Here is a 26,435-nt window from a genome sequence, read left to right as displayed (position 1 = left end):
AGGTTGCATGTGTTTAGATATACAGCTAAAACTCGATCTAACGAAACCTGATCTTACGAAGATCCCGATATCTAACGAAGAATGTTACATTCCCCGGCAGGTATCCCTAGGGCGGCGGTGGTTGTTTTCGTTACTTCATGGTTTTATGCAACAGATGCACCAGTGAGTCGGTCAAAATTCATTGCTATAAAAGGCATGGAAAGCTTCGCTTCAAAACGCAAATGAGGCCAATGGCACATCGTTCGTAGTTGCCTTCAGTTACACAATTTCTTCACATGCGACCACTTCTCCTCGCCCCCCCCCCCTCCCCTCCGATGCAGAACAAATTACCTGGAAGTGGCGAGACGATAGGTGCCGGAGCAGCGCTGGATTTTGGCGATGGCCCAGCCTTCGCGGGAGTGCCAAGCTTCGGCGGTGACCTCGCTGGTGACATCGCTGGTGACAGAGAGCCGCTCCGCTGCGGTGAAACGGTGGCCGCTGGAGAGCCGACGGGTTTCGGTGATGCACCAGGTTTCGGCGAGGCGCGAGGCTTGGGTGACGCGGACGGCGTCCGAGCGAAGTCGGTGTCTTCGGGCGAAGCGCCGAGTTTCGCCGCCTGAGGGCCTCTGGTCTTCGGCGAGCCCATTCCTCCCGTCGCCTTCGGCGAAGACTGCGGGGGCACCTGCGAGTACGGCTTGCTCGCAGGCGAAGCAGCCTGTTGCGGCGACTCGCGGCCGGGTCTGTTCGAGACGCGGCGACTACTTGGTTTCGGTGGTGGGTGGTCGGCGGCGCGGACCCCGTCTCGGGGTTCAGCTGGTGGCGTGAGAGCTTCGCCACGGCGAGTTGGTTGGGGCCTCAGGGGTTGTGGCGAAAGGGCTCCCTTTTTCGAGACGGTGCCGTCTTTCGTGAGGCCTCCTTTGGGAAGTCCTTTCGACGTGTTCTCCATATTGTTTTTCTTCTTCTATCAACTCTTGTTGCACGTGCCTAATAGTCGTCGTTGTCGTCGTGGTTGCTGTTGTTGCTGCCATTCTCGCTGCGGCTGATGCTGTTGTTTTTTCTAGCTGTTGCCTTCGCACAAACGTGACTGATTTCATTTTAATAATTTAGCTTGACGTGGCAGACACACAACTTTGGGTATGGGGTAACGATCGGTTGGTTTCCTAAAAAATGTGGTTAATAGGCGAAGTAAATGAGAAAAACTAATATTCTGGAGCACATACGTGTTATTGGAATGTCAGACTGTTAGGCTATTTTAGTAAGGTCAATCGTAACACGGTAATTGAAACAATAAAATACAATTACTTTCTAGAAAAGTAGGCAGTGCGAGTCAGGAATGAAATCGCAGAATAACATGCAAACATCCCGGCAGCTGTAGGACCGCGTAGAAGCTCCAAAGGAAAGTAAGACAGGAACATTTACGCCGAGGCCGGCTTCTTTCTTTCTTTTTTTAAACACAGCTTTCATTTTCTTTTACAGCAGCCATATGATCCCAATGTGCTGCTGAAAGAAGAGAAAGAGAGGTGCAGATGGTTATGATAGCTGAGAAACTAGACGAACATTAGAGGGGCTTGTTGTGCTGCGAATGAGCTTGCCACGCCAGTCGTCGGGAATATAACGACAAGCGTTCGGATGCTTTGGGAGCAGAGCAGGTAGCCTTGCCTGTGAGCTCATTATTGACAATGATAATATGAAGGAAATAGTTTTGAGGAGAGACAGGAACATTGGTTATGGGCAATGGGGCATGTGCCAATAGGTCACCGGGTATGTATCACTGGGTATGTACCCCTGGGTATGTGGCGCTCTTTCACACAAAGTTGGGCCTTAATGTGTGTGCGTCTGGGTATGCGCCGCTGTTCAATGAAAAAAGAAAAAAAAAAGGGTAAGCGCTGCACAAAACTCAGCCACTCCCCGCGCCTCGTTAAGTTCTTTAATAAAGACTCTACACTTGCACATATCACAACTCGATCTCTGTCTCGTTACCACCATCACTATAATCATCACAATAATCATTATAACAACCATCACAACAAATAAAGACTCATCACCAAATACACATCCATCGCAAGAAACACTGCTAATCGCATTAGCGTCTCCTATCACCTCCGAATGCTGGATGCACCCCCCAGTTCCATTGATTCCACGAGAGGTGAATTCTGGTAAATATTTGTCAATTTGGGCCAAAATAGGTTTGCCGGTTTAAGCATGGCCATTGCGGCATGTAGCGCAATGCGTTAGAAACAATACGGGTGCTAGCGAATGAGATATTAGACAGTCCTAGCGCAGCGTTACTGCCTTGTCGTTGCCGGTAACGGCTGTCATACCAGCTGTTGCGTTTCGCCTGCGACACGTGGTTTTGCCGGCGCGACTGCGGCGGGCGGCAGACATTTTGGCCCGATCGTCGTCGCCGCAACACTCATCGCCAGGTGTTTCCAGGCGCGTCTGCGGCGATGCGACCGCCTAGGGATTTCGTTCCAGTCATTGTGCCCGAAACAGGCGATGCCAAAGCAGGGATCTCATTCCAGTTATTGGGCCCGAAACAGGCGATGCCAAAGCAGGGATCTCGTTCCAGTCATTGTGCCCGAAACAGGCGATGCCAAAGCAGGGACCATCTTCTCGTTACAGTCATTGTGTCCGACCGGCAGCGCCACGACAGTGTGCTGCGCAGCGCCACGACCAGGTGCTACGAGATCGTGCGCAGCGCCACGACATGGTGCTACGGCGTCGCTACGACAGTGTGCGTCACCATTAGCCCATTGTACATTCACGTGCTCGTCTTTTGAGGGGGTCCTTCTTGCCCTCAACTGCGAGAGTATAAAAACAGCTGCCCCCGGACGCCAGAGGAGGGCTCCGATTTCTTCAGTTGAGTGAAGTGCTCTCCCGTCTCTCTACTTCGGTCAAACCTGACCGCCAACTCTTTGCGATGTTAAAATAAACAAGTTGTTTCGTTGTTACCAGTCGACTCATGCTTTGCCGGGACCTTCGGATGCTTCGAGTTGTACCCCAGGCCGCCAGGCCAACGCTACCCTTGGGGCTTGCGACCCAGGTACAACCACGGGCGTCAGCGCCGAGTTCCCAACAGATCGTACCAGCAGTCAGATCCAAACATCTGGTTGGCAGCGGTGAGATCGCCTACGACTTCAAACAACAGTCTGCCAGCGGTGAGATCGCCTACGACTTCAAACAACTGTCTGCCAGCGGCGAGATCACGACAACGGAGGCCAGCAGCAAAGAGATGCAGTTGACAGTATGCTGAGCAGCTCAACGACGATCCGGGAGCAGTGCAACGAGCCCTGTGTGACGACTGGTTGCCTGCAGCGGAACGACTGCGCGGAATTCCTGCCTGCGAGGTTTGGTGAGTGCGGGACTTTCTTCTTCTGAGCTTTGCCAGGCTTTTTGTTAGTGTCAGAAACAGAGCTGGTAATTGTGGTTGTCGTTGCTGCCGGGTTAGTTTGCGGCAAGACAATAGTAAGCAGTAGAGAAAGCAGCATTCAGAGCAGCCATGGATTTGAAGTCGTTGCGCAAACCGAAATTGTTGGAGCTTGCAAGAGAGTTGGGTCTGGATGTCTCAGACAAACTAAGAAAACCTGAACTGCTAAAGGCTATTCTTGAGTTAGAGGCTGAGGATGACGAGCTGTCGGAATGCCTTGAGACTATTGAAGAGAGGGAGACAGAAAAAGAAGAGCGTGAACGTAAAGAACAGAAAAAGCGAGAGCAACAAGAGAAAAAAGAAGAGCGCGAACACGCTTTGGAAATGAAGCGTCTCGAGGTAGAGATGGAACGCGCTCGTAATGGAAGTCAGGCACACGGTGCAGGAGAACGCGTATTGTTCAAAATGACTGACCTGATGCGGCCGTTTAAGCTTGGAGAGGACATTGGTTTGTTCCTGGTTAACTTTGAGCGAACGTGCGAGAAGCAGGGGTTCTCTCGGGAAACGTGGCCACAGCGCTTGCTCACTTTGTTACCCGGCGAGGCGGCCGACGTAGTCGCTCGCTTGGATAGAGAGGAGGCAGAGGATTTCGACAAAGTAAAATCGAGTCTGCTAAAAAAGTACCGGCTGTCTGCGGAGGCGTTCCGTCGGAAGTTTCGGGAAAATGAGAAAGGCAAAAGTGAGTCATATACAGAGTTTGCGTATAGGCTTATGTCGAACATGCAGGAGTGGCTCAAAGAAGAGAAAGCGTTTGGTGACCACGATAAAGTTCTGCAGTGCTTCGGGCTAGAACAGTTTTATAGTCGGTTACCGGAGAACGTGCGATACTGGGTCTTGGATAGGCCAGACGTGAGTACGGTGGCTAGAGCCGCTGAGCTAGCCGAGGAGTTTGTGACGCGTCGAGCTCGCGGAGCTAAGGACGGTCAAAAGGGTGAATTTGGCTCCAAGTCTGAGAGGCCAAGGTTCACGCCCATGAGATTTAAGGGGGACACGCGTAGTGAGGATGCGAGTGAAAGCAATCCGACCAAACGTAAAGAGACGGCAGCCGAAGCCGAACGCAGAAAGCGGTTCGAGATGAGGCGAGCGGGCGTTTGTTATACGTGCCAGAAGCCGGGTCACTTTTCGGCGCAGTGTCCGGAAACAACACCAAAGGTTGTGTTTTTTTCAATAGGCAGCACTGACGAGAACATGAAGCTTCTCGAGCCTTACATGCGAGACCTCCTCGTAAACGGGAAAGAGTGCCGAGTGCTTCGCGATTCCGCAGCTACGATGGATGTAGTTCACCCGTCTTATGTAGAACCCCATATGTTCACGGGCGAGTGCGCGTGGATCAAGCAAGCCGTGGAAGCTCATAGCGTGTGTCTTCCAGTAGCAAAGGTGCTTATTGAAGGACCTTTCGGAGCGCTTGAGACGGAGGCGGCAGTGTCATCTGTGCTGCCACCCCAGTACCCGTACCTATTTTCAAACAGGTCCGATCACCTCCTGCGCGAGAAGGGGCTTTTGTTTGGTGAAGCTAGTGTTCAGGCCTTAACCAGATCGAAGGTTCGGGAGCTCGCTGCAAAGGCGGTAGTTGCGGGGCCGACGTTATCAAACAACGAAAAAGGGTCAGAGGCGCAGCAAGCTGATATTCCGAGCACGCCCGAACTGAATAAACTTGAGTCTGTAACGTTAAAGGCGCCATATACTGGAGAGGAAAATCCCGATTCGGGAAAGTTAGAAGAGCTATCTACTGATTTGCTCATCGCGCCTACGTCAGACGGACTTGATAGGTTGCTAAAAGTCAGCCGGTCGGCTTTGATAGCCGAGCAAAAAAAGGATGGTAGCCTAGAAAACATACGCTGCAATGTCAAAGAAGGTATCGCCAGGAAAACTGCGCGTTTTGTGGAAAGAGGTGGAGTCCTGTACCGGAAGTATCTAGACCGCAGAGGAGTGGAGTTCGATCAGCTGGTCGTGCCTCAATGCTATCGTCAGGATCTGTTGCGCTTGTCACATGGGGGTTCGTGGTCCGGACACCTAGGAGTTAAGAAAACTAAGGACCGTCTCTTGCAAGAGTACTATTGGCCAGGGTGTTTTCGGGACGCAGACCATTTCGTGAGGACATGTGACACTTGTCAGCGGGTGGGCAAACCAGGGGACAAATCGAGGGCGCCGTTGAAATTGGTACCTATCATTACGGAGCCTTTTAGACGGCTCGTTATTGATACTGTGGGACCTCTGCCGGTAACAGCCACGGGGTACAGACACATTTTGACTGTGATCTGCCCAGCGACAAAGTTCCCTGAAGCAGTGCCGCTTAAAGAACTCAGCTCAGTTGAGATAGTTAATGCACTACTGTCCATATTTGCGCGAGTTGGTTTTCCTGCAGAAATTCAATCAGATCAGGGCACAGTGTTTACTAGCGCTTTGACGACAACTTTTCTCGAAAGGTGTGGGGTAAAGCTGTTACACAGCTCAGTGTACCACCCACAGTCGAATTCCGTTGAGAAGCTCCACTCCGTCATGAAGCGCGTGTTGAGAGCGTTGTGTTTTGAACATCGAACTGACTGGGAGCTGTGTCTGCCTGGGGTGATGTTTGCTTTAAGGACCGCGCCGCATGCGGCTACGGGGTTTTCGCCAGCTGAACTGGTGTACGGTCGCTCGCTTCGATCTCCGCTTCGCATGCTTCGAGAATCATGGGAAGGTAGGGGCGACGACCCAGTCGTGGTGGAGTACGTGCTTAAGCTCCTCGAACGCTTAAGAAGGGCACAGGAGTTGTCAGGTGAAGCAATGGCAAAGGCCCAGCAGAGGGCCAAGGTTTATTATGATCGGACAGCCAGGGCCCGTCGTTTTGAGGTTGGCGATGAGCTCATGATATTGCGCACATCGCTAAACAACAAACTAGACGTGCAGTGGGAGGGCCCAGCGCGAATTGTTCAGAAACTGTCGGACGTTAACTACGTGGTAAGTCTGCCAGGAAAGCGGAAAGCACAGCAAGTTTACCACTGTAATCTGCTCAAACCTTATAGACAAAGGGAAGCAGTGGTGTGCATGATGGTAAACGTTCCTGAAGAGCTTCCGGTCGAGCTTCCGGGACTAGGCTCAGTGACGAACAGGGAAGACACCGGTCAAGTCATTAGTGACCTTATCAGTAAAGCACCGCTGTCGCCCGAGCAGAAAACCGAACTACACCAGCTATTACAAGAGTTTCAAGGTCTGTTCTCTGAGAGGCCTGGTAGGACTTCTGTACTTACTCATGATATAGAACTTACCTCCCCAGAGCCAGTACGATCCAAGGCGTATCGGGTGTCACCCCGCCAGAGCGATATTATGGAGGCTGAGGTAAAGAAAATGCTACAGCTCGGTGTTATTGAGGCAGGTGAGAGTGATTATACCTCCCCTTTGATTTTAGTTGAGGTACCGGGCAAGGAACCTCGTCCTTGCGTCGACTACCGCAGGCTTAATTCCATCACTAAGGATCAAATTTATCCGATCCCTAACATCGAGGAGCGCCTTGAGAAAGTTAGTAGCGCTCAGTTTATTTCCACCCTAGATCTTGTCAGGGGTTATTGGCAGGTTCCACTTACAGAAGAGGCTAGTAGGTATGCGGCGTTCATTTCACCAATGGGAACATTCCGTCCTAAAGTGTTGAGTTTTGGTTTGAAGAACGCGCCATACTGTTTTTCAAGCCTCATGGATAAAGTGTTGCGGGGACAGCAAGAATTCGCTTTACCGTATCTAGGCGACGTAGCGATATTCTCCGCATCCTGGTCTGAGCATATGACACACTTGCGGGCAGTGCTAACCCGCCTGCGCGAAGCAGGCTTGACAGTCAAGGCTCCTAAGTGCCAGTTAGCACAGGCCGAGGTTGTCTACCTCGGTCACGTGATTGGTCAGGGTCGTCGCCGCCCCTCTGAAATAAAAGTGGCCGCTGTGCGAGACTTTCCGCAACCGCGCACAAAGACCGATATTCGGTCGTTCTTAGGTGTCGCCGGCTACTATCAGAGGTACATCCCTAGGTACTCTGATATCGCGGCTCCCCTGACGGATGCTCTAAGAAAGACAGAGCCTCAAACAGTCGTCTGGGACGAGACAAAGGAAAGAGCTTTTAGCGCCCTAAAGAGTGCCCTAACAAGCCAGCCTGTGCTACGATCGCCAGACTATACAAAAGGGTTCATTGTTCAGTGCGATGCTAGTGAGCGAGGCATGGGCGTTGTACTGTGCCAACGGGAAAATGGAGAAGTAGAACACCCCGTCCTGTATGCTAGTCGTAAGCTGACCAGTCGTGAGCAGGCGTATAGCGCCACCGAGAAAGAGTGTGCATGTCTCGTGTGGGCCGTTCAGAAATTGTCATGCTATCTAGCCGGCTCGAGGTTTATCATTGAGACGGATCACTGCCCTCTCCAATGGCTGCAGACCATCTCTCCCAAAAATGGCCGCCTCCTGCGCTGGAGCCTCGCTTTACAACAATATTCCTTTGAGGTACGTTACAAAAAGGGGAGTCTCAACGGTAACGCCGATGGCTTAAGTCGAAGCCCCTAACGTAGGAATCAGCCTCAAAATTGTTTGTTACTGATGTTTTTCTTCCTGAGGCAGGATTTTTTTTAACATATTGCTTTTGTTTAGTGTTTCAAAGTGATGATATGCTTTCTAGTGCAATTTTTCAATTTGTGGACGCGTTCTGAGTGATGCTTTAAACTACTGTAAGGAACTAGGCAGTGGTATAAAAAGGGGAAAGAGCCTGGCAGGGCTTAGTGAGGGTTGTGCCGTGCTTGCTGACTGAGCGGTTGAGTTTTCAGCGTAGTTCTAACGCTTGCCGGGAACGAGAACAAAAATGTGAACTCTCCCGAAGTCACTTTGCAGTGTCCCGTGCGAACCTGAACGAGAGAACGAGGCCTTCTCTGTGCGCTGCGCTCAAGAAACGTCAAGGGACGCCCGACTTCGGTTATGAGCATCATCGAGCGACATCCCTCCGGACAGCGGATGCAGTCCCCTGTCCATCGGGATCTCCTTCCCCCGGCGGGGCGGTCTGTTGCGTTTCGCCTGCGACACGTGGTTTTGCCGGCGCGACTGCGGCGGGCGGCAGACATTTTGGCCCGATCGTCGTCGCCGCAACACTCATCGCCAGGTGTTTCCAGGCGCGTCTGCGGCGATGCGACCGCCTAGGGATTTCGTTCCAGTCATTGTGCCCGAAACAGGCGATGCCAAAGCAGGGATCTCATTCCAGTTATTGGGCCCGAAACAGGCGATGCCAAAGCAGGGATCTCGTTCCAGTCATTGTGCCCGAAACAGGCGATGCCAAAGCAGGGACCATCTTCTCGTTACAGTCATTGTGTCCGACCGGCAGCGCCACGACAGTGTGCTGCGCAGCGCCACGACCAGGTGCTACGAGATCGTGCGCAGCGCCACGACATGGTGCTACGGCGTCGCTACGACAGTGTGCGTCACCATTAGCCCATTGTACATTCACGTGCTCGTCTTTTGAGGGGTTCCTTCTTGCCCTCAACTGCGAGAGTATAAAAACAGCTGCCCCCGGACGCCAGAGGAGGGCTCCGATTTCTTCAGTTGAGTGAAGTGCTCTCCCGTCTCTCTACTTCGGTCAAACCTGACCGCCAACTCTTTGCGATGTTAAAATAAACAAGTTGTTTCGTTGTTACCAGTCGACTCATGCTTTGCCGGGACCTTCGGATGCTTCGAGTTGTACCCCAGGCCGCCAGGCCAACGCTACCCTTGGGGCTTGCGACCCAGGTACAACCACGGGCGTCAGCGCCGAGTTCCCATCCGATCGCGCCAACGTCGCGATCCAAACACAGCGCATGCGAGGAATATACTGGGCACCGGTGTGCTTACCGGACGGCTACTACCGGTTACCACGACTGCGCGATGACTTGGCATGGCCGAGGCCGCCCACTTCGATCCTAACTTGTCCGTGTTACGCGCTTCCCATTGTCACTGCAACAAATAAATAATGAAATCAGCCATCGTGTAGGCTCATTTTACGGCGAGGACGAAGTGCAAGCGCTCTTTTATTGTTATTATTGAGATCGGTTGCTCGTTGTGACACTGATATGCCTAGAGGGAAGACGTCTAGGCGGGAAAGTGTGTCTAATTACCCCCAACAGTTGACGCCGCAGCATTGAACATTCGTCAACGCTGGATGGATGGATGGATGGATGGATGGATGGATGGATGGATGGATGGATGGATGGGAGCTATGAGCGCCCCTCTAGAACGGGGTAATGGGCTGCGCCACCAAGCTCTTGTTATTATATTGCCTAATGACCTACCTATGTTAAAAAAAAGAAGGAAAAAAACAATGATGAATTCCCATAACTAAACTTTCTGAACCCCTATTGTGAACTTTGTTTTTGCACCCCTCGGTTGCTTGTCGTTTCCCTACTTTTCTTCCACCAATCTTCCAATCCCCGCTTACTAATCTCTACTGCGGACATGTTTACCTTTCCCCTGCTATCAGTGAAACCGAGGGCTTCAAGGAGGCCAGAGATGCCTAAATCGACCGCTAGGCAGATAACTTCACATTCTAATAAAACATACTCCATCGTTTTCCTACTCGCGTTGTAGCAGCAAGCACATGCTTCTTGTTCCTTCTTGTATCTCTCAATGTAACGCTGTGCGGCGCCGTGGCGCCATCTGGCCGGTGTAATTAGACCCGCTTTTTCACCTGCATGCCGCCCTCGGCCACGACCGCGAACTTGCGACAAAGTACGTTGTCATTGTCATTCCGCTAGCCGTCCCGCGTTAATCGCAGCGAGTGACAGTCACCGTTTACACCGCCATTTTCGACGACTCCTTCGCGCGCCTCTACATCCCTTTCCCTATCTGGGCGACCACCGGCGTACCTTTGATGTCGGATGTGCCAAAAGGTTCCGTAAAGCACAACCCGGCGACATTTGCACAACCTCGCCTGTGTATCTTTGTTCGTTATCAGTGTTCTGGGAATCGTGTTCATGAATTTCCAACCACTTGCGTCTCGATTGCTCGTAGCATCGACCCAGTTCTGTTTCCCATGGTGATCGATCCAACGTACTACCTGGAGGCTCAATGACAGGAATAATTTATTTGAATGAACGCAGAGAGGTCGGCCTGAGCTAACGCGCTCTAGCCTGCTACTCTGCACAGGGGGATGAGGAACGGGGACATAATGGTGTGATGAGGGATGATGATGACATACAAAGAGGGATGCGTAATGGTGAAAGCAAGTTCAACATTCTGATAATAAACATTCAGAAAGGTAATTCATGGAGCCACTATGGGGTTCCGTATCTAGTCAGTAGTCGACAATTCAAGTGAACTTAAAGGCGCTAGGACGAAGCTGGTGTGTAGGCCTCCCCGCGTGAGCAGCACAAGCGCCCCCAAAAAAGAAGAGAAAGCTTTATAGCATGTGAAGAGCTGCGATAAGCGCCTCCAGCACGGCGAGCACCTGCAGGGCACATCTGGCGGCCGGATTCTGGGCTCAATGGCTTTCTGCTGCAGAGTATGAGAACGTGGGCTCTACTCGAGGCCTCAGCATACCACAATCCGGTGGGGGGCGAAGTACAAAATTCTGATCTACTGGGCTATGGGTGCACGCTATAAAACCCCAGGCTGTCAAAATTATACTCGAGTCCTCTACTGCGCTTCTGAAAGCCCCAATGTTGCTTTCGCTTCTTAAATCAACAATACAGCCATTCATTCGTCTGATATGTCGTCACTTTATTCAAATGGATGGATAAATTTTGTGGACTCAGGTGACATATATAGCGAAATTATTTTTTTACCGGCCATCGAGGACGACCTATACGCGCATACGTACATCTCATTTTCTCCAACGAAATTCACCAGTGTTCTGTCTTATGTATAGCTCATCGTCAATATCGTTTGCGTAAACTATTCCGATCATTGCGTTGTTCACTTTCGACTCCACGAGCGAGGCTGCTTCATTACGACTCCATTAGCGAGGCTGCTTGGCTTCAACCATTAAAGCCACGAGAACCCATTGGCCGACTCAAGCATTAGTTACTATCAATGGTGAGTGCTTCGAGGATTCTTGCTCCTTGCCTTGGAAACTGCCCAGGAATTCATACCTGAACCTTCCAGACTACGTCTTTCGGTCGCTCCTGCAGTGCCTCGCAGACTAGCATGGATGTTCTGAACAGCTCATCACCTGTCGCCGCCCGGACATTTACGTGATCGTGTGTTCTTGCGCCTCCAACTGCGTGGTTTACGGGGACTGCGGATCGAACTTCGTCGAGTCCAAAGTCTTTCAAAGAAAAACAAAGAACTGGAAGCTGAAAACTGCAGATTGAGTAAAAGGATAGATCAATTAGAACAGTATCAAAGGATGAACAACTTGGAAATAAAAGGAGTGCCTGAGGAAGGTGACGTTGTCGATGTTGTGAGGAGGATCGGGAGTACTCTGAATGAACCGATTGCTGATTTGGACATTGACATCTGCCATCGTGTGCCCACATCAAACTCTTCCGAAAAAAAACATTGTTGTCCGTTTTGTACAACGCACAAAACGGGACAAAATTCTGCAAAAAGCAAGAAAGCAGAGGATGACTACAAAAGATCTTGATTATGGTGGAGACGGCACACCCATCTATGTGAACTAACACCTGACCCGCTCAAACAAGATAATTCTGGGTGTTGCGATCGCTCAGAAAAAAGTAGCAGGATGGAAGTTTGTGTGGGTGACTGGCGGGAAAATTTTTGCCCGTAAGGACGAGCGAACCACAAGCCACAGAATTAGCAGCGTTGCTGACATAGAGCAGATAATTGTATAAAAAAACTGTACAAGCTGTACAGTGCACAACAGCTCAAATGGAAGACATACCACAGGAATGCCACTATTATGAATGTGATCATTTCAATGAAAAATACAAAAAAGGCGAAAGAAAGTTTTCAGCAATTCATCTAAATATGAGAAGCCTTAAAAATAAGGTTTAAGATCTTGAAATGTTTCTGCAGTCATTTAGCTTAAAATTTACCGTTATAGTGCTCACGGAAACTTGGCTGTCAGATGAAATCGAACCCCCTTACCTTCAAGGTTACAAATGGGAAAGCATAAAAGAAAGCACAAAGGAGGTGGTGGGATAGCCATTTACTTAAAAGATAATTTACCGCATAAGGTATTAGACAGCATGTGCAGAATGGATGAAAATGTCGAGAGCTTATCGGTGAAAGTGCTTAACACCATTGTCTGCGCTGTGTGCAGGCCACCTTCTGGCTGCGTATCTGAATTCATGTCATTTTTTGAAAATTCACTTAGCTCTCTTAGCCCGGCGAATGCGCCGTTTATGATCCTTGGAGATATAAATATTGACACAATATCCGGTAACTTACATGCTAACACATTTCGAGACGCTGTTCACCAGTACGCGTGCAACAATGTGATAACACTGCCCACTAGGGTGACCGTTGACACGGCCACATCCCTTGACATCTGCGTCACAAACATAGATAGCGATGGTCTTTCCGCTCGTGTAATCTTGAATGACATCAGCGATCACCTGCCCGTGTTTTGCCTAACAAATGCATCCTACAAGAAACAACATAATGATGAAGGAAACCTCTTGCTCCGCACAGTAAACGAAACTACGCTAAACATGTTCAGCTGCCTTATCAACCAAGAAAGCTGGCAGGCCGTTTATGATCAGCATAACCCCAGAACTGCGTACAAGATCTTCTTGGATAAATTCAACCAGTGCTACAATACAGCCTTCCCTCTGCGAAAGCAGAAAAAAAGAAATAGAAAAGTTAGAAAACCATGGATAACTGCCGACTTATACAAACGAATACGCAAAAAAAAAAAAATTTGTACCATAGTTTCATTAGCTCTCGTAATTGTGACATATTGACTGAGTTTAAAAAATTCAGAAATAAATTAAACTTCGATTTGAAAAAGGCAAGGGATGATTATTACGAAAGAAAATTTTACAAAATTCATAACGATCAACGTAGACTGTGGAATACAGTGAACGAATTAACTGGACGAGGGCGAAAAACGCATATCGTGAATGAAATTGTAATCGATAATGCCAGTGTAGTTGGGCAACAGCTTGTTGATGAAATGAATCGACACTTTGTAAGCACAGGGGTATATAGTGGAGAAGACTTGCAAGCGGATATTTTCATGACTACAGGGCAGGTTGATTCCATTATGCTTACACCAGCGACTCCTACTGAAATTGAAGCAATTATCACGACCCTAGAAAACAAAGCTGCAGGCGGAGAAGACGAAATAAAGGCCTTACCTGTCAAGTATGTCGCTCATCATATGAGTCCTGTATTAACCCAAATAATAAATGAGATGCTTACACGCGGCGAGTTCCCAGATGAATTAAAAATAGCTAAGATCACCCCTGTCTACAAGGGTGGCGATGAGAAAAAGCTTACCAACTACAGGCCGATATCTGTTTTGCCGGTGTTTTCCAAGATATTTGAGCGTGTTATTAATGATAGGCTTACGTCTTTTTTTCATAAACACAAAATAATTACGAAGTCGCAGTATGGCTTTCAAAAGGGTAAGTCTGCAGAACTAGCTTTAACAAACATAAAGGACAAAATAATTGAAAATATTGAGAACAAACTGCTCACTCTGGGGATTTTCTTGGATTTAAAAAAAGCATTTGACACTGTGCAGCACGAAATCCTTCTAAAGAAGCTTGCTGCGTATGGTGTTCGAGGAGTAGCACAGAATTTAATTACATCATATCTCTCAAATCGGTATCAGTATGTATGCGTCGACAATCTGTTATCACAAAAATTGAAAGTCGAATGTGGTGTTCCTCAAGGATCAATCTTAGGACCCCTCTTATTTCTTGTATACATAAATGATATAACGTCCATACCAAACTCCCCTGAAATAATAATGTATGCTGACGACACTAATATCTTCTTTACTGGCACTACAAAAGAGGTCATAGAATCATCAGCTAACAGTTACCTCTTACACCTCTCCAGGTGGCTTAAAAGCAGCCGGCTCAGTTTAAACACAAGCAAAACCAAATATATGATTTTTAAGCCAGCAAATAAAAGAGACCCCTATTGTGTTCATCTGCACTTTGAGGACACGTTACTGGAACAAGTTACAGAGCAAAAGTTCTTGGGCGTATGGTTTACAGAGGACCTTACTTGGAATACTCATGTTGACAAATTAAAAAGTGAGCTATCTCGAGTTACTGGCTGCATGTATAAAATACAAAATATACTACCCACCTGGTTGAAACAAACATTATATTACTCACTTTTCTATTCAAAACTCAGTTATGGCATTTTAGTCTGGGGAACTACGACAGCTTCAAACTACAACAAACTAATCATTGTACAAAAGAAAATATTGAGAATGTGTGAAAACTATGTGGGTGACAAACGAGGACTCCGAACAAAAGCGCTCTTCATTAAATATAGCATGCTTAAAGCAGATCAAGTTTATTATTTCAAACTACTCCAGTGGATATATAAATATAGGCTGCACACAATACCTGTCGACAGTTGCACCTCATACCCAATACGTAAACCACACTATGTAAAGCCCGCCACAAGAACTAATTACGGAAAGCAAACATTGAATTATCAAACGATTAATATATTAAACAGTGATCACTTTAACGTACAATACACACAATCCTTCCACAGTTTCAAAAATGACTGTAAAAACCTATTAGTGGGCAGTGACATTGCGTTTTCATTTTGAGTAACTTGTGCTCATCCCTGATAACACATGTAACCTCAGTTATGTTAGATTTTTCTCAGCGCTTGTAAATCATGTTTGCCATTGTTTCGGCATTTACATTGTGTATCAGTCTAAACCTTCGTTTCTTTTTTTTTGTCTTCTGAAATGTTTTAATGTACTGATCTACTTACTGTATGTGCTATTTATTTTCGAGCAAGTGATTCTATGGTTATTTTTATTTATTGACTTCTGGTGTAAGCCAATTTTATTGTTATATAATACTCATTGCATATGTATCTTCTGCTTTTTCGAAATCTATCCCGTTGAAGCAAAAGTAATGCTTTGGAGACATGTGTTCTGAATAATTGAATTTTTCGTTGCTGTGTGCTGTGTGTTAAAGATAGGTTCGACAAATATGTATGTGAATGATATGTCATGCTGCCTTGAACTGTAGGGGCGCAGAGGCTCTGTCAGGTATTTTGCCTTTACCTCTGCCCCCTACACGGAGAGAATCCGTGAAACAAACAATAAAGAAAAAAAAAGTGTCGACCGCGGAACTACTCCGGACTTCTTGCGTAAGCCTGGAAGCTGAGCTGAGGTCGAGTACCATCCAGGGTCGTCCTTCTTGTGCTTTCTGGCTGCCGCGCTACTAAAGACGACGTTTTTTACTTTATCTACAGTTTCGCAGCAGTTAGTCTGCATGAGTCGGCGCGAACCTAATAAAACTCATGAAAAACTTTAGTGATTGATGGGAAAGCTCTGAGACTTGTTCATCAACAAAAGTTCTTGGGTGTTGTCCTTGAGAGGGTCTAACATGGGCAGCACAAATAAAATACACAGAACGGAACATTAACGCGTCGACGAAAGTTCTAAGGCGCATTGCGGGAAAGAAGTGCGCTGTTAACATCATCATCAATAATCGTCCATTTTGCAAACATAAGGCGAGTGGCGCATTCTGCCCCTGTCCTTCACAATCTATCCCGTTCCTTACCTTGGCCGCGTTCTGGCCAGAAATGTGCGTATATGTCTCGGAGCACCACGTGCGACGGTAGGTGCTTCAGTAATTACATAGGCACGCGAATCTTCATTTAGATCACTGAGACTTGTGGAGACGGGTTGCCAAAATTTTCATCTGACAACACAGTATGCCCGTCACCCGACTTCTTCGGAAATTAAACGACGCAAACGGAGTACATGTACACGCCACGATATGAGAATGCAGCATCATTGTCCACTGGAATATGTTTTGGTCAGCAGTAGCTGAGTACCCTCCCCCCCGTGGCTGTTATCAACCCAGAATCAGCTCTCGCCAATGGGACCTATCGGAAATAGCTATGAAACAATCAACGCTGTCGCTGATCCACTAGCCTACAGGGGTTGCGTTCTGTTTCACACAGATGGCTCGTGTCAAATTGAAAGTTCGCCGTCCGCATTCTGCATACCTTCTACGAGAGAACAGAACGTTCAAATCAAGCGTTCCTACCTCTGCAATAGCAGACCTTTATGCCGCAATGTCTGCTTGGAAATTCAAGTGCTCACAATCGCACCCACTGAAATGGGTGATCCTGAGTGACTCACGAGCGCTTTCGTTGAGCATTAATTCAACGAGCACGACAAAAAATGTGATAATGCTCTAGTACCAGAAGTACAAAAGATAAAAAAAAACACTAAGGTGACAGACTTGCAATACGAAGTTTAATTTCAGTGGATCTCTAACCTGTGGCAATCCAGGCAACACAGAGGCCGACAGCATAGCACATGTGGCGCTTACTGAAAATGGGATCTTAGAAGGGAACTTACCGAAGAATAAAAATGGCTTGGAGCGCCTACGGCACACATTGCCCCGTCCTGACTGGGCGCTTACTACTGTCATTGAAAAGAAAATTGTACAATTATTGCATTTTGCAGGTGGTAACACATGGGGCAGAAACTTGGAGATCAACAAAGAAGGTTAACAAAAAAACACGACTTTCGATACACTTACTACTTGCAGTTACCGTGTTCGATAAGTTTACGACGGTCTCTTATGGAGACCCTCCTCCATCTTACGCTGTGACTGTGCTGCATGTGTCACGCAGGCCTATGGCCTTCTTGGTTTCTGTGGGAGAAAAAAGAAATGATACATAACAAAACAGAAATAAAATTGTTGAAACGATTCTTAGCGTGTATTATTGCATCGAAAACAAATTGACGATGCTGATTATTGATAGGCAAATCGTTGAATATGCTATTGTACAAAAGTCATTACGATATATGGATTGCACGTTATCTTCGACAGCTTGATAAGCGATCGCGTCTCGGTGCAGAAGTAACAAACCTGGAAATGAGGCGATTAATTCACCGGGGAAAAAATGCGCTACAACAACTATCGTGCAAATAAATAGCCGCGCCTGTGTCTCGACTTTGCATCGTCGGATATTATGTGCTGTCATGTAACATTCCCTCGACACAGCATTTGACCGCAGTTGCGCATATATACTTTCGTAAATTGTTCCGTTTGCGTGGTCGTAAAAGCATACCGCGCGACAACGGTGTCAATTTGCCTATATCCAGAACGCACGCGAGAAAGCAGAAAATTGTGACTGCATTCGAAGGCCATGTTTCTTTTTTTCTTTCTTGAGAGGGACACTTCGTAGTAGTTGCAACTCGGTTCGCGTGCGAATAACTGAATTGCATGCAAAAGTACGTAATATCAACATCCGATGTCAATGTACAAAAAAGAAAAAAGAAAAACGTTGCCTGATTAGCGACGTAGCGTGTCAAAAAAGGCATAGAAACCGCGAAACCGAAGCTGAGCTACGACTTTTTATCTTCCTTGTTCGCGTGTCGGTGCCAATGGTACGTACCGCTCGCGCAGTCAACGGCTTCGCTCGGTTAGTTGCATTTTTCTGCTTTCGTTGAACGACAGACATTCCCCAACAATCTGCCATCACCGAAACAAAACCACAAAACAGGTCTCCGCGTAATTTCGACGGACCTTCTCTCATATTATTTGTTCTTCTTTTTTTTTTTTTTACATCGACGTCCATAAATCGCACTGGTCACAGGGATCGATGCAACCTGCGACCAACCGGCAGGTCGAAGTCGTAGTGGGGAGGAGAGGGGGGGGGGGAGAGGTCAGGGCGTGCGATATTGGTCGCATGCGACGGAAGTCGTACTTCCAGAGTGACGAAATTCGCTCCGTATGAAACGAGCTTCGCACCACGAAATAGCTTAAGAATTTTTTAGGAGACATGTTTACAAAAGGGAAGCGATCAAGAAAATTAGGTACACCAGGCTCACTGAGTTGAGAAGTATACTTAGTCCGACCTCAACCACGCGGCTTAGTGGCGTATTGGTTTTCACGTTTCGCTGCTAAGCACAAGATCGCGGGTTCAAATGCCGGTGGCGACGGCCTATTTCGATTGGGGCAAAATGTGAAAACGTCCGTGTATCGGGCATTGGCCGTGCGTTGAAGAACTCCAAGTGTTGGAAACTAAACAGGAGTTACCTACAAAGGCGTGTCTCATATTGATATCGTGGTTGTAGCTCGCAGAACCCCAGAATCTGATCGGTTCGACTTCGCGGCACAAACTGCGTAGCTCTATAGCCTTATCATGATTTGTATCCTCATGCTGGAGCATGACGGGTTGATGTGAGTACCCACCGTGGTTGCTTAGTGGCTATGATGTTCGGCTGCTAAGCACGAGGTCGTGGGATCGAATCTGGGCCACGGCGGCCGCATTTAGATGGGGGCGAAAACACCTTAAATTCGTACTTAAATTTAGGTGCGCGGTAGTGAACCACGGGTGGTCCAAATTTCCGGATTCCCCCCACAACGGCGTGCCTCATAATCAGATCGTGATTTTGGCACGGAAAACTCCAAACTTTCATTTTAACAATTTTTTTTTTCATGTGAGCAGCTGCGCCAGATTGCAGGTTTCCCACAGTCTTTCCCGTGCATGAAGGGCGGCCATGATGCAGATTTCTGCACAATCGACGGCGACGACGACGATGATGATGATGAAAGGGCTCACGCGACAAATGGCAACATCTCCATAGTCTCTTGCATTATATTTGCAACTCTTGGTTTGTGCTTTCATTTATCTTGCTAATCACGTTGCAGGGACCACGATGAACTTGAAATTTCTCTCTCCCTGTTAATCCGTTAGTCATAGCACGTCGCTCCCATGGCTTCAGAGCAACTGCGCATAGCCTCCATTTTCTACGACTCTCCATGGCGCCTATATGTGACTCTGGCTATCTGAACGAACACCGGCGAAGCATTGATGTCGGATGTGTCAGAAAGACTTCGAATGCATAACCCTCTGACCTTTGCAGAGTCTCGCTCTGTCTACTTCTCTTCTTTATCGTCCTTCTGGCGCCACGCTGATAAATATCCAACCACTCGAATCAGGATTGCGCATAACGTCGATTCAGTGCTGTTTCCCTGGTGACCCGATTTGTTCTGCGCGCCGCCGTAGCACAGCAGCCTTTTGTTGCAGAGCACGAGCACGCGGGTTCGACTCCAGACCTCGGCTACAGCATTCCATTGGTGGTTGAGCTCCATATCATGGTGTACCGAGCCTCAAGTGCGTGCTAAGAAATCGGAGGCCGTCAAAATTAAACTGGAGCCATCCGCTGCACCGCCCTATAGCGTTGATCCTCATAGCCCTATTGTTGGTTTCACTTCACAAAACTATAATTCAGTCCCTCCTCCAAGTGATGCGTTCTCAGCTTTACACAAACGGACAGTCCACTTCGGTGGACAGGGATAAAATATATAGTGAAAGAGTTTTTTTTTTAGCGTCAGTGGAGAACGACCTATGCGAACCAGTATGGCCCATTTTCTTCCTAGAATCAGAACGCGTCCCCATTGGGCATATTGTATTTCATATGTTTGAAAAGTCCAGCAGAACGCAATGAGCGCAGCAACTCTTGAATGAGTATTTTAATTCGTGGCGGGTCGTGTTGATGCTGTGAATTATGTGCCCCAAAAGACACCTTAGTTATCAGTGAGCACAGCACTGAACTCCATTAAATGCATGATCATAGATAACATTCGAACTTTTTGCCGTTAGTTCTTCGTCTGGATTTTTCTCACGTTATAAAATACGTGTTCTTTCCAACTGCCGTCACCCTTCCGCGCGTCTACTTCACTCGTGGGAAGCGCGCGCGCACCAGTCACTAGCCGTGTTTGTCGGCGACAGATTCTGCGTATTTTTTTTTTTTTTTTGCTTGAGTTAACGCTCTCGGTACCACGAATAGCGACGACGAGAAATGACCTAACGTCGGACGTTGCGTAGAGTGCCATTCCGGCATCGCTTATGTGTACAGACTCTGTTTCCCGAACGAGAGATTGTTCCTATCAATCATCTTATCTTTGTCGAGTCATCTACGTCCGTAAAAGCTTTCGTTGTCGCCCCTCCGCCCTGTTCCGTCATAGGGCTACGCCCTTTTTCATCGAAATTGTTTCATTCCGGCAGAAAATGTGGTGTATGAATCCTCGACCAGGCATCATTCATTTCCAAGACCCGCGATGAAGTTCTTCTGCGCACACCTGGCATGGCTGATCTCGGTCGGAACATTCGCACTGGCCGAGTCTGCGCACGAATCAACGTGGCTGCTAAACCTCGACGGCTTATGGCATGGGAATACTTTGGCCGAGGCAAGCATGGCTACCGATGATGAATACCTGGAGAACTATTGTAACTTGCCGTCGAACCTGGTAGTGAGCGCTGAGCAGGACCTTCCAGACCCCTATTTTTGGTCGTTCTTGCAATGTCCCGCATACTTGCATGGGTGTTCTGAAGAGCTCTTCACCTGTCTTCGCCCGGACATTTACGTGCTAACGTGCTCTTGCGCCCCCAACTGCGTGTTCTACGGGGACTGCTGCTGGAGCGCCGCAGAGGGTCCTGAAATTTCGACCGCGGAGCTACCCCGGACGTCTTGCGTAAGCTTGGAAGCTCCGGCGATCGGGCGACAGTTTGAGTACGACCCTCGGTCCGGCGTCGTTTCCTTGCGTTCAGAGATTTCTGGACGGTTTTCTCTTCAAATGGTCGTCGGATGCCCTTCCTCATGGCCCCGGGACGACGTCCGAAAGGCATGTGAAGAACCTGACCTGTTTAAAGAAATATTCTACGGTATTCCGCTCACAACAGACCGTGACGTCACGTACAGGTAAAGTAAGTGAGAATGGTCGTTTACAACATCTGTCTATAGGAAGCGCTTGTTTGCATGTTATAAGCTGCACAGCATACGTATATAAAGCAAGCAAGAACGATACCTTTGGGTTATTTTAGAGCAACCGCGCCTGTTCATTGCTCCTTTATTAAAGGCAGTTGACCTCTAACCATTTTTTCCAATAGGTATTAATGTCTTTGGTCACCTACATTTGAAATACATGAAGACAGAAAGACAATGCGAAATTGAACATATTGATGTGCTATTCATTATTAAAAGCAAATCACGCGGCTCTCATACTTTCTGTATCAGAGGTTATTAGAGTGTATTATTAGAGTGTATTAGAGTGCAATCGTACTGTTTCAGAAGCCGTAGGAGGGTGTCCAATAGCACAAGATTACTCGCATAGGCTTGAATTGGCGCAGTTAATTCGGATGAGTTTGTGATATTACGGAGAGGCACTTTTGCTTTACAATACGAAAGCCATTAATTACGGTGAACAACAGGTGATGTTCATGCACATCTTACGCTTTGATTCATGCTTGGCAGTGCATAATGTAAAATAAAGGAGGCAAATACAATCGCCGGCTGAGTTAAGGAAACACGCCAGATTTTCGGTAGGCCTGCTGGGATATGCTGTTGTGGACACTCATTCCTGTGCTGTAGTGGCTAATGCTATGAGGGTTCGCGGTGCTGTGACATTGCTCCGGGGTCAGCCCACGTTTAAACCCACATAGAAGTACGGAAGTATGGTTAAATTCCGAGCGCGCACTAGTGGGACACAAGCTGTCAACTGCCTGTCGCATAGGTTGAAGAAGATAGCGTCACGCTATGGCGTGAATGTTGCTTCCTCGGCGAAGAACAAGCTCTCCACCATTCGTTCAGCCATGCGCAGGCGTAGCGAAAAATCGAGTAGCTACACGACAGATGAAAGTAATCGGTTCGGCTGCAGTGTGAATCATGCAAGCAGTTTTGTTTCACGCTCAAATTCAGTGGTGTATTCTCTGCCTTTCTCGTCTGGGAAAACGAATGTGGGCCAAACACGCCGATGTCTTTACACTAGGCTAAAGGAGCATTTGAATTCCACGAAACCGTTTGCCCACACGCATCTCGCGATGCAAGTAAGAGGCTGAAATTCACCAGGTAAATGCACACCCCAGTTTGGAAATGCATCAATCCTGTATAAGCACACAGATAGAATATCAAGAGAAATTATAGAGCCCCACGAGATAAATATATATATATTATGGGGTTTAACGTGCCAAAACCACTTTCTGATTATGAGGCACGCCGTAGTGGAGGACTCCGGAAATTTCGACCACCTGGGGTTCTTTAACGTGCACCTAAATCGAAGTACACGGGTGTTTTCGCATTTCGCCCCCATCGAAATGCGGCCGCCGTGGCCGGGATTCGATCCCGCGACCTCGTGCTCAGCAGCCCAACACCATAGCCACTGAGCAACCACGGCGGGTCCCACGAGATAAAGAAAAAGCAAGCAGGATGTATCAGTCACGCTTCTATAGCGCTTCATGACAGTAAAATATCTTTTCTTGATGCGACTTAACACGTGGCAGTTTTTGGCGAGCTAACACCGAATAACAGACATGGTCTTTTTACCTGCTCTTTTTATGACGTTTGATGACGCGGGATATGTGGAGCTCAGAAAGTCTAAAAGCTTTCCAATAAACTTTCAGTTGCAAGTAGCGCTGTGTCCTGGGTCTTTTCTTGTGCCCTAGCTTGTGTCCCAGTAGTTCGCGCTCGGAATTTAGCCATACGTAACAATATATTTCAAGGGTCTGGACAGGTGCTTTCCAGGCACGCTAAGCATGAAATACTCGCTTTTTTCTCATATTGTGTGTTTCTGTAAAGAGTCCTCACGTTGACGCGACGTTCTGTAAACAAGACAAAACTCACTTAAGAATTGATCATTATTACTAATTTGTTCAGCAGCCATGTGGTTTGCGGGATTCTGAAGGGACAATAAATGTGATCAGTCTATATTTTGAATCGGCAGGAAAAATTTGCACCTGAAGGGTTTTTTTACTGCAGCCGGTTAGTCTCGATCTGTGCAACTTTTCTTTATATTTGTTATTTTTTGGTGATTACTGTTGTCAATGCACGTACTCTTTGTTCGTTTTATTTCCCTCTCTTATGTGTAGGTACATGCAATCCACTTCTTTTTATAGGGTTGTCGTAGGTACAAAGCAAGAAAAAATATATATCTGGCCGCACTGAGTCACTGCAGAGAACTAAAACAAACAGATGCTGCCATAAACATAAATCGCACGATGCTTTCCCTATTCTTTTACTTCTGAATAATGTGAGCCTGCACACATTGTGAACCTGCGCATAACCTGGCCTTGAAGAAGACAAATCCACTTGTCGAAACGTTGGCTCCTGCTTTCACCTTGCTCTCTTCTTGCTCTGCGCATAATTTAGCAGTGTATATTTTGAACCAAGATCTGCCTTTCATTTATTTCTTCCAGAAATGGCTTCTGCGCGCTGTGTAACAACGACCGCTTCGACGGCGCCTTCTGGGATACCAAGCCCGGCAGAAATGAAGCTGTTAGTCTTCTTCTTCCTGACCCTGCCTCCACTAAACGAGCAAGCCATCTGCGGCCTTGCACGGATGATGGCGCAAAAGACACATGCAGCCGAGAAGTTTCCGAAGTGGTTTCTCGCAAATGCGAAACGCATTACGCGCCAGTCAGGGACATCGACCACGGGACGGTGTACAAGAACGTGTACTGCGCCACGTGCAACGGGGCTAACACGTCGAGATTATCATGTGGACCGATGTCGTATTTGGAAAGTAAGAAGGATACCTATAGAGGGGTTGGTGGCTTGGCGGCCCTATTTAAGCCCGTGACTAGCACGCCCACCTGCCGCGCCTTCTACGACGGTCGCTGCTACATCCCACGCAGTGCCGACCTACGAGAGGAACAGCTGAATTCGGGCAGCAGTGAAAATCGCACGTCTGAGACGCAGCTGGCCGAAGCGACGAGCGAGCTGTGGTCGCTTAAGGATTTCGGCCTCGAAAACTACGTGACTCTCGTGTGCCTGTCCTTCTCCATGTTCTGCCTCGCCCTAAAGATCTTCGTCTACTGCGCGTTCCGGGAGTCGCGTGGTTTCACGTCCAAGTGTACGCTTTGCCTCTCCCTAACGCTGCTCGTGACCCACGCCGTTTTCGTAGCCACGAACTTCGTGGATCTTTCGGCTGCCGCCTGCGTCGCAAGCGCCGTGCTTGTTCACTACGGCATTTTGTCAACGTTGTGTTGGACGTGCACGCTTTCCTTCGACGTCTACAGATGTCTCACCGTCCTCAAGGTCTCGTCCGACCGCGACAGTACTTTGGTCGCGTACGGCATCTTCTCTTGGGGCACGCCTCTGGCGATTGTCTCGGCAGCCATGGCCGTCGACGGGGCAGCCTCGGGAAGCCTCCTTTCGCCCAGTTACGGCAGTCCCACTTGCTGGATAGGCACGTTCTGGGGCCTGGTGCTCTACTTTCTGGCGCCCGCGTTCGTCCTACTGCTGTGTTGCCTGATCTTCTACTTCATGACGGCGTCCTACATTGGAACTGCATCTCTCGCGCTCAGCGCAGCCGAGGACACAAGGACCACGCGCGAACGCACCCACGCGACGTTATTTCTGCGACTCGCGCTTATCATGGGTTCCCCGTGGCCCGTCGCGTTTCTCGCTACCTTTGTACAGTCAAAAGCATTGGACACCGTGGTCAACGCGCTGGTGGGTTTGCAGGGAGTGTACTTGTTTTTGATCTTCCAGGACTACCGCCACTTTTGGCGTCGTTGAGGAAAACCATTGCCCACAAGCGCACTTGCCCACAGCACGCTTACGCACTGTTTTCGTTCTAAGTTAGGGCCAACTGCAACGAATTTCCACTCGAGCCTAATTGACTTGAAAGGATCATTGTATGGTCATCGAAGTAATTTTGGCAAAGCCGGGAAGCCGGCAGTCGCCTTATGCCCTAATTAAAAGCGTTTATGTAGCATCTTGACAGAAGACGCAGGTCCTTATTGGTAGCCGGACATTACTTAGGTTTGTGACACCCGCATGTATGCTCATCTCGCCGGTGGGCCTTGGGCTTTGAGGCGGGCGCTGGTACTTTACAGCTGAGGATTCTGCGTTAAATCTGGGCAGCGGTAATCGCAGCGTCAGGGCATAAAATTGGACGAGTTGTTTCAAGTTGATTAGAACGGGAGCGTAAAAGGCACGGTGACAAGGAACAAATACCCCTCAATACAAGGAATAGGCTAACAACGGACAGTTCGTTGCAATTATGCAAGGAATAAATACAAGAAGCCCATCTGCGCACGTGATCTCATTCTTCCGACTTAGCCAAAAGCCGCCGTGCACGGTTCTTCACTCTTTGTCGCTGTCCCTTTTCCGCTGCAGCAATAACGAATCCCTTCCGCTACTGGAAAGTCCCAGACACAAATTATTTACCCTTACGCACCGGCAGGAATATCACTGTTTGGAATCAGCAAAGCTGCTTAAGCTAGGATCATTTCACGCGGCTTCAAAGGATTCATGTAATTGCTACAGGTGATGCACCGAACAGAACCTTGGATCACATCTTGCCAAATTTGTTTTCGTTGATGGTGTTCTTGGCACATTGGTGAGAGCAGGTGTGTGCGCCGAGAAATACGATAGGAAACGAGAAGGACTCAACGTCTCGGTCCTTCACACTTGCCACTTTAGTGGTTTTCGTGTTACTCGCTGGCGGTGGGCGCCACGCTTATTTGTTTTGCTTCTTGCTTCTTGGTGCAACGTCCGCCATGCTTCACGTGTAATCTCATGTAATGTTTACGTTTATCCACCGCAGAGGTCAAAACGTTATTGTCATGTGATTTTTATGTCTATGCGCTAAATCTCTCCAAATCTATACCGAAATACAAGTACCAAATCAGGCAGACGCACATTGAGAAAGAGAGAGAGAGAAATCACTTTATTCTCGGACAAAAAAAAATGCACACAGAGAGGCATACATGCAGCGATTTCACAAGGACGAAGGCGACCTACGATGATGGTCGATTGAAGAATGGAGATGTCAAGTGTATGCAAAGAAAAGTACGACACGTATCAAGCAATGTTGTGCACCTCTTGTATCATAGTGCAACATTCCCATTCTGGACGATTGGGCGACCACAGAGTGACACACACTGAGTTGTTAAGTCAAAGAAAATAAAGCAAACA

At 48.1% G+C, this 26,435-nt stretch overlaps 1 protein-coding gene across 1 annotated transcript; it reads left to right on the top strand.

The window, feature by feature from the left end:
• Nucleotides 1-24,017: 24,017 nt before the first annotated feature.
• Nucleotides 24,018-25,031, top strand: LOC142558489 (putative G-protein coupled receptor Mth-like 2). Its single transcript, XM_075670620.1, has one exon. The coding sequence runs from the start codon at nt 24,018-24,020 to the stop codon at nt 25,029-25,031; it is 1,014 nt and encodes a 337-aa protein (XP_075526735.1).
• Nucleotides 25,032-26,435: the final 1,404 nt, after the last annotated feature.

This window comes from Dermacentor variabilis, chromosome 9 (genome assembly GCF_050947875.1).
Source record: "Dermacentor variabilis isolate Ectoservices chromosome 9, ASM5094787v1, whole genome shotgun sequence".
Lineage (NCBI taxonomy): Eukaryota > Metazoa > Arthropoda > Arachnida > Ixodida > Ixodidae > Dermacentor > Dermacentor variabilis.
Note: the sequence above shows the minus strand (reverse complement) of the source record. Positions and strands in the feature narration are given on the sequence as shown.

Bases quoted from the DNA above. Each gene is read 5' to 3' on its own strand.
- LOC142558489 (XM_075670620.1), top strand. From the start codon at position 24,018: ATGTCGTATTTGGAAAGTAAGAAGGATACCTATAGAGGGGTTGGTGGC.